At 46.7% G+C, this 7,729-nt stretch overlaps 2 protein-coding genes across 2 annotated transcripts; one reads left to right on the plus strand and one right to left on the minus strand.

Moving 5' to 3' along the window:
• Positions 1-2,999: 2,999 nt before the first annotated feature.
• On the minus strand, positions 3,000-3,386 carry LOC129399876 (small cysteine and glycine repeat-containing protein 5-like). Its single transcript, XM_055121272.1, has one exon. The coding sequence runs from the start codon at positions 3,384-3,386 to the stop codon at positions 3,000-3,002; it is 387 nt and encodes a 128-aa protein (XP_054977247.1).
• A 3,453-nt stretch (positions 3,387-6,839) lies between these two features.
• Positions 6,840-7,217, plus strand: LOC129399877 (small cysteine and glycine repeat-containing protein 5-like). The gene has a single exon (XM_055121273.1). The coding sequence runs from the start codon at positions 6,840-6,842 to the stop codon at positions 7,215-7,217; it is 378 nt and encodes a 125-aa protein (XP_054977248.1).
• Positions 7,218-7,729: the final 512 nt, after the last annotated feature.

Below are 7,729 nucleotides of genomic sequence, written 5' to 3' on the forward strand. Positions count from 1 at the left end.
TGTGGAAGGCTTGTAAGAAAGGGAGTATTTCAAAAGTGCTACATTTATGTGACTTTTTAATAACAAAATGTTTTTTAAAGGTACACTATTAGGGAAAAACCCAGAGAAACTGAATAAATAACCCAGAAAGTCAGGGATAGAGACACTGGGCTCCAAGATTCGGGCTCAAATTCAGGAATAGAAAATAGATGGGGCATGTAAGAGATGGAGATCTGGAAGAAGAATCAGGAGCCTGGGATGTGGTTCAGCGGCAGGGAAAGCACATGCCTTGTGTATGTGGGTTCCTGGATTTTACCCACTTCCCAAGTTGCATGCTTCTCTCCAGCCCCAAGCACTGTTGGGCGTGACCTTTGACGCCTGAAGACTAGGAGTAGCTTCAGATCCCCAAGTACCAGCAGGAGTGCCTTACTCAATTAAACAAATGTATATTTTTTAATTTTTAAAGTTTTATAATCTATTTTGTTCAACAATACACATTTAATATTATGTAATAAACTACACAAAATATTATTAATAGACAAATGAAATATATTTGTTGCTATTTAATATCCTAATTCTTTTTCTTAAAGATTTTTTTTAATTGAATCACTATGTGATAGATCCTTACAAAACTGTTCATGATTAGGGGTAGAGGGTAGGTAATATAGGGAAGAGACCAGTATGTCAATAATGGCTGGAAATAATTATGGTGGACAAAAACTGAGAACAAAATATAGGTAAAGGATATACCTAATACCCTTCTTTCAGTATCTGTATTGCAAACCACAATGCCCAAAACAAAACAGAGATGTGAGAGAGAGAAAGACAGAGACAGACAGAGACAGAGAGAGAAGAGAATAGGAAAGTACCTGCCACAGAGGCAGGCTGGGGGTGGGGTGATGGGTGGGAGGGAACCTGGGGACTCTGGTGCTGGGAAATATACTGATGGAAGGATTCCTACAGTATTATAACACTGTAGGACTGAAATCTAAACAAAGATTTTTTTTTAAGAGATGGAGAGAAGCATCATGAATGGAATATTTTCAGGAAGCTCCCAATAAGAAATAGAAAGTTCAGAAAATAAAAACCAAGATATCAATGAAGTTATTGTTCTTGCCCAATACTCGGATCCAATGAAGGGACATGAGTAGAAACGTTGTTATGCCAAACCAAGCGGATGGATAGTGATTCAGCAGGTGTATATCCTATATATAATGTTTATGGGAAAGTCCAAGAGGTGGTAAAGTTGTGACCCTATGCCCCCCAAGTAGATGTGGCACAGAGTTTTTGCGGATCTGTGTTGATTTGTATGGTGATTATGTACAAGACAGAAGAAAAGATCAATAGGTTTGTTGCCACTAGGTTGTTTTCTGATTTAAACCAGAGGCAAAGACCCTGAGAAGAACCAGTTTAGTTTGCCTTTTGGGCTGAATCCATTGATCGATTGATTGATTGAATTTCTGAAGTGGCACTCAGGAAGCCTAGCAACCAGTCCCTGTGATCCCTGGGAAACTGAGTCAGAGGGTCAGTGCACTGAGGATGGTGCTGCTCATGCCCTGTGGTGCTGGGAATGACCAGAGTCACCCCAGCAGTGTTTGGGGACCTCCAGGGACACAACTGGTGAGTGATACTGTGCCAGGGGAAGGTCAGGGGACCCAGTGGTGCAGGCGATCAGCTATGTGTGAGAAATGTGCTTAATCCCCTCTAATATCTCTCCAGCCCCCGGGCAAGCTTTTAAGAAAAAGTTCAAGAGCATCACACAGTGCCTCTAAAAGATCCTCAGATACTGGCCACCCCCAAAAAACATGCATATGAAGACAGGAAAGAATGGGAGGGATGGATAGACTCTCCAGAGTGATGGACTATTTAGGACCTAAACAATGCAGGTCACATGGAGAAACGCCTTACTAAGGGACTAGGATGACAAAGCAAACCTAGAGATCGGAGCCCAGTTCTACTTCTACTATCCGTCAGAGAGGGGTGTTGCAAACTCTACTTCGTGTTATTCATCCTTTTTAAACAGTGGCTTGTGTTTGTGCTGCAGCTACTTATTAGCATTTCTAGAACATGCTCTCTCAACCATATTAAGACAACTTCCCTCTGTTTGTTATTATTACGTTGGGGTTGGCACTATGGGTAGGGGAGGCAGCTCTATGGGCCGAAGTACTTTGCATTGACTGAGAAATGTAGCGTTGCGTGGTGAGAGTCTTCCATTGAAGAAGTGGTTCGTGCTCATGTCAAGTCATGGAGGTCTTTTATCTCCATCCTCATGGCTGACCACCCGTCCTCCCCGCAGAGAACCGCAAAATAAGAAGCATTTGGAGTCAATATTCAAAGGACAAATTAGTATAATTTATTGGACATTTAGAGGAATCACAATGATAAAGCAACCATTGAGGAATGTTACACTTAAAGATGGGAACAGCAGATATTATTGAGTGAAAGCAACGAAGACTTGCAGGGGAATAAGATACTGGGGACAGTGAAGCCACTGGCCTAGAGCAGAGCTGTGGGCTGTTACCCACACATATGAGCTTCACTTATCTGGAGGTTTAAACAAGTTTCAGATCCTCCAAGGCAAATGAAAAAGAGATGAAAACGATCCCAACGCAGAGTTCAAAAAAACCCTCTCATACAGCAGGACGATGGGCTGGGAAGGAACAGAGAGGAACAGACTGGGGCACCTGAACCCTCACAACTGCAGCCCCTGCAGGGCCCAGCAGGCTTCCCTCAAAGGCAGCCAAACCATCAGCACCTGCCAATTCTTACTTACATCCGCCAAAGCCACCAGCCAGAGATGAGCGAGACGGTCTCCATCAATCGATTAACGACCTTGTGTAGCAGCTCCCTGTTATCACATCAACACGTACCGGGTCACCGAAATTTCAGAGTAGGGACACTCAACCCACGAGAGGAATCCCAGGCCACTCAAACACAGTGGCAGAGAAGAGCAGAGACAGAGAGGAGCCTTAGCAGCAGGAGCAAGTGGACCTTCTAGGAGCAGCACCTGAGCCCGGCGCCTAGCAGCAGCATTTTTTCTGGCAGCAGCACTTCTGCTGGCAGCAGCCGCAGCCACAGCCCTTCCCGCAGCCGCAGCCGCAGCCGCAGCCGCCACAGCTACAGCAACACGGCTGGCAGCAGCAGGTGCGGCGGCAGCAGCAGACCACGGGTTGGCTGCAGCAGCCCCCACAGCAGCCACAGCAGCAGGGGCAGCAGCCGGAGCAGCAGCCCACGCGGTAGCATCTGCAGGTGGTGCAGCTGCCACAGCCTCCACAGCCACAGCCACCACAACCACCGCAGCCACCACAACCACCACAGCCACCGCAGCCACCGCAGCCACCGCAGCCACAGCCACCGCAGCGAGTGCAGCAGACATAGGTGCGACCTCTACAGCCACAGCAACCCATGGTGTCAGTCGAGAGGAGTCAGGAGAGGTGAGGAGGTTGGTTCAGGAGGAGGTGAGGGAGGATGGGGCCCTGCTGCTGGGGGCGGCCCTTTTATAGCATCTAGGGATGGAGAGGGCGTGGCCAGGCACGTGGCCAGCGGTGGCTTCCTGGTGTCTGCTGTTTCCCCGGACAGGGCCTGTGTCACTCCCTGTTTACATTCTTTGGGCTAGAATTGTCCCAACACTTATGCTAATTTTAGGTTTTCTTTTTAAAGTCATCTCAGAAGCAAACCAAGAGGTGCAAATATTTGGGGCAGCGTCTCTTCATTGTCTCTTCACTGGGCTGTTTCACCCTCAAATTTCGGAGATTTGGGTTTATGAGGCTGCCAGATTTTTTTCCTGCCCCGCCCCTCAATGCTTTAGTTCTTCTTTCAGATGAAGTCTCCTGCTTGAACAGTCTTCTAGGACTCAGGAGAGAAAAAAAATGAATGTTTAAATTGGACAAGACAATTCTTTTAAAAAAATTTCAAAATTCTGTCCCTCTTATTAAATTGATCATTTAAGGTTTTCCTGGTACAATGGATTTAACTCTATTACCCGAGAGATGTGGACTCTCCTTAAATTAAATGGCTGGCTTCTTTTCTTTCTTTCTTTCTTTCTTTCTTTCTTTCTTTCTTTCTTTCTTTCTTTCTTTCTTTCTTTCTTTCTTTCTTTCTTTCTTTCTTTCTTTCTCTTCCTCTCTCTCTTTCTCTCTCTCTTTCTCTTTCTCTTTCTCTTTCTCTCTTTCCAGGGCCCTGAGCACATTCATACCCCGAAGAACCTCGGACCTGATTGAGAACATGAGTTCTGAGCAGCAAGCCTGCTGTTATTACATGAACATTTGGGGAGACTCCAGGGGTTACTCCCTGTCCCCAAGTCTCCCCATCAAGGTTTGTCACACTCTCCAAGGCATTGTGTGTGAGGGGGTATGCCCACATCCCCTGTGCAGATGATCTTTCTGCCTCTACTTTGTGCCCCACTTAATGGCCTCCTTGTTGGGCACAGAACCTCCCTGCCACAGTTCCAGTCTTCAGCCTTCATGCTCATCCCTCATTCCAGGGATCATCCTTGTCTTGGGCAGTACAACTGCCTCACAAAAGGGGGCAAAAGGAAAGGAAGGGGGAGAGTACAAAAGGAAAGAAAGAAGATAGGATAGAGGAGAGAGAGATGAAGAAGACCAGGGAGGAGAGGCCAGAGAGAGTGAAAGAGAGAAAGGCAGACAAGAGGAGAGAGAGAGAGAGAGAGAGAGAGAGAGAGAGAGAGAGAGAGAGAGAGAGAGAGAGAGAGAGAGAGAGAGAGAGGAGAGATAAGACAGGAGAAAGAAGAGAGATGACAGAAAGACAGACAGAGGAGAGAGATTCTGAGAGAGGAGAGAGAGGAGAGAGAGAGTGGTGCTCCTTTTAAAGAACCCAAAGAGTGCTCTCAGAGTCCCTGGGTTATGGTGCTCCACACTGGACCGAGTCTCTGCCCCATCAATTGGTGTCTCTTTGCGCACGGAATAACTTCTCAGACTTCCAACACCAACCTCCACATGGACATTCTTGAGAGAATTCGCTGCCGTCGTGAGGTCCTCATTAAGGCATAGCACAAAGGCAGGTTTGGAGGGAGGCTGTGAGCCTGTGCGCGTTTTCCCTCTCCCCCTCCCCCCATCAGCACAAGCGGGGCGGGGGTGCGCCCCAGGCTCCTGAGGTCGCTATTGCTAGCTCTTGGAGATCTGGACAGTACCTGGAGGGCGACTGTGCTGACCCCCGGGACGCTCAGGTGTCCTGTCCCAGAGTCCGAGGATGGGCAGGGCCTGTGCCCAGAGCGCATGCTCCTGGCGCTTTTCTCAGACCTCTCCCTCCCAGAGCGCTGGACCGGAGCCTTTGCCCTTTTCTTCTTTTACTGACTTGAAACCATAGTTTTGATGGTTTGGGGTCACTCTAGTATATACCTTTTTTTTTTTCTTTTTGCTCACACCCGGCGTTGCATAGGAATTACTCCTGACTTTACACTCAGGAATTACTCCTGGCGGTGCTCCGGAGACCATTTGGGATGCTGAGAATCGAACCCGGTTGGCCACATGCAAGGCAAACGCCTTATCCGCTGTAGTATCGATTCAGCCCCTAGTATATACCTTTTAATGTAAATGCATACAAGGCTTATGTATGTATGGCACAGGCAGAAAATGTAAGTAAGGTATGGGCAGAAAACCCTTTAGAGTAATAAAATTGTTAACATTTGGGGACAGGAATTACAGTTTAGACTGCGCTGGGAGGTGAGGAGGGAGATATTTGTTTCCTATTTTATGTCTTTTTCATAAATTTAATTTTATTTTTTATAAAATTTATAAAAGTTTCATAAACATTAAAAAATTTATAAACATTTTATAACATTTATAAATATGTGTACTTTGTCTTTTACGATGACTTAAAATATATCTTTCCATAAGCATTTCTACCTTTCTTTAAAGCTTATAATCAGCACAGATATTGCTCGTTTTATTGCACTTGTCTTTGCTGTGCTTCGCAGGTAGTATTTTTATTTTACAAGATGCTCTCCCAGCAAAAATTACAACGCACTAAAGGGTCAGCCATATCTGATCCTCTCAAGGCATATCTTGAATACCAACAGATGCAGGCAACATCTGTTGGTATTCAAGGGTTGTTACTGGCTCTGAAGGCAGAAGTGAGTCCTGACATTTCTTGGGGGAGTCAAACTTGGTTCCTGGGATTCAAACAAGGTTCCCTTCTACTGCAGCCAGGTGCAAGGTTAGTGCCTTACATCCTGTACTATCTTTTTTGCTCAATGACTAGCAGTTTTTAAAAGCAGTATAAATATCAGATATTGTGCTTTTTAATTTTTTTCACATATATCAAGGCACTTACACATACATAATTTCCACTTCTTGGAGGGGTCTGAATTTTGAGTGACACCCAGGAATCCCATGGTCTTAGTCCTGGCTCTGTTCTCAGGGATCATTCCTCAAAGAACTTAGGGATCATAGGTGGTGCTGGGGATCAAATCTAGGTTGATGCATGCAAGGCAAACACACCGTCTGCTCCACTATCTCTCTGGCCCCTACACAAACCACCGCTACAGGCTCAAGAGATGACAGAAGAATATGGCATGAGTGTGACTTGGAAGCCAGAAATTTATGTGAATCACTTCACTGCAAAAAATTACTTCATTGGGGCTGATTTCCTCAGAATTTAGTCTTGTGGAGAAAAGAAAGAAAACTGAGGATGTGAAGGAGGCAGCTTACTAAAAGGAAGTAAATAAAAGCTGAGGGTCCTTCTGTGTATATCCCCCTCAGAGCAACAAGGAAGTGGTCAGGTGTCTTCCCTCTCCTAGCGTCAAGTGAGTACAAAAGGGCCGCCCCCAGCAGAGGGGCCTCAGCCTCCCTCAGCTCCTGAACCAACCTCCTCACTTCTCCTGACTCCTCTCCACTGACACCATGGGGTGCTGTGGCTGTAGAGGTCGCACCTATGTCTGCTGCACTCGCTGCGGTGGCTGTGGCGGCTGTGGCTGCGGTGGCTGTGGCTGCGGTGGCTGCGGTGGCTGCGGTGGCTGTGGTGGCTGTGGCAGCTGTGGCAGCTGCACCACCTGCAGATGCTACCGCGTGGGCTGCTGCTCCGGCTGCTGCCCCTGCTGCTGTGGCTGCTGTGGGGGCTGCTGCAGCCAACCCGTGGTCTGCTGCTGCCGCCGCACCTGCTGCTGCCAGCCGTGTTGCTGCAGCTGTGGCGGCTGCGGCTGCGGCTGCGGGAAGGGCTGCGGCTGTGGCAAGGGCTGCTGCCAGCAGAAGTGCTGCTGCCAGAAGCAATGCTGCTGCTAGGCGCCCGGCCCAGGCAGTGCTGCTGGGCGCCAGGCGCGGCGCTCGTGCTTCCCACTTTGTTGGTGAGTATCCTCTCTCCATTCCCCTACTCCTATTCAACTATAGACTCCTTGTCTTTCTGTCTCTCTTAGGTGCCTCAGGACTGTCCACAGAAAAAGTTTTCAAAGTCATAGGAAAAAAAAATTGGCATTTCCTAATGGAACAAGTAAGTCTTCAGCTCAGCCCTTGAGCAATTTTCCAAATTACTAAACCCAGTTGAATAAAATCACTCTCGGTCATGTTTGGTTTGTTGGCTGTATTCACTACCTTTCTAAGAGTTTTTTGTTCTCTTTATCTTGGACATAAGTGTTTTAATATTTTTTTGTCTTCTTAGGTATTACATAATCTTGCATGTATGTGCTAATAAAATCAAAGAAAAATGCCTGCACAGTAGTATTGCTTTGACTCTGTATTGTTTAAACATATGGACTATGGGTTTGTCTTTTATGATACTTTAAGAAAATTATTCATTA

The sequence above is a fragment of the Sorex araneus genome, chromosome X (assembly GCF_027595985.1).
Source record: "Sorex araneus isolate mSorAra2 chromosome X, mSorAra2.pri, whole genome shotgun sequence".
NCBI classification, from domain to species: Eukaryota; Metazoa; Chordata; class Mammalia; order Eulipotyphla; family Soricidae; genus Sorex; species Sorex araneus.

Coding starts and splice junctions, on each gene's coding strand:
- LOC129399877 (XM_055121273.1), top strand. CDS start 6,840: ATGGGGTGCTGTGGCTGTAGAGGTCGCACCTATGTCTGCTGCACTCGC.
- LOC129399876 (XM_055121272.1), bottom strand. CDS start 3,386: ATGGGTTGCTGTGGCTGTAGAGGTCGCACCTATGTCTGCTGCACTCGC.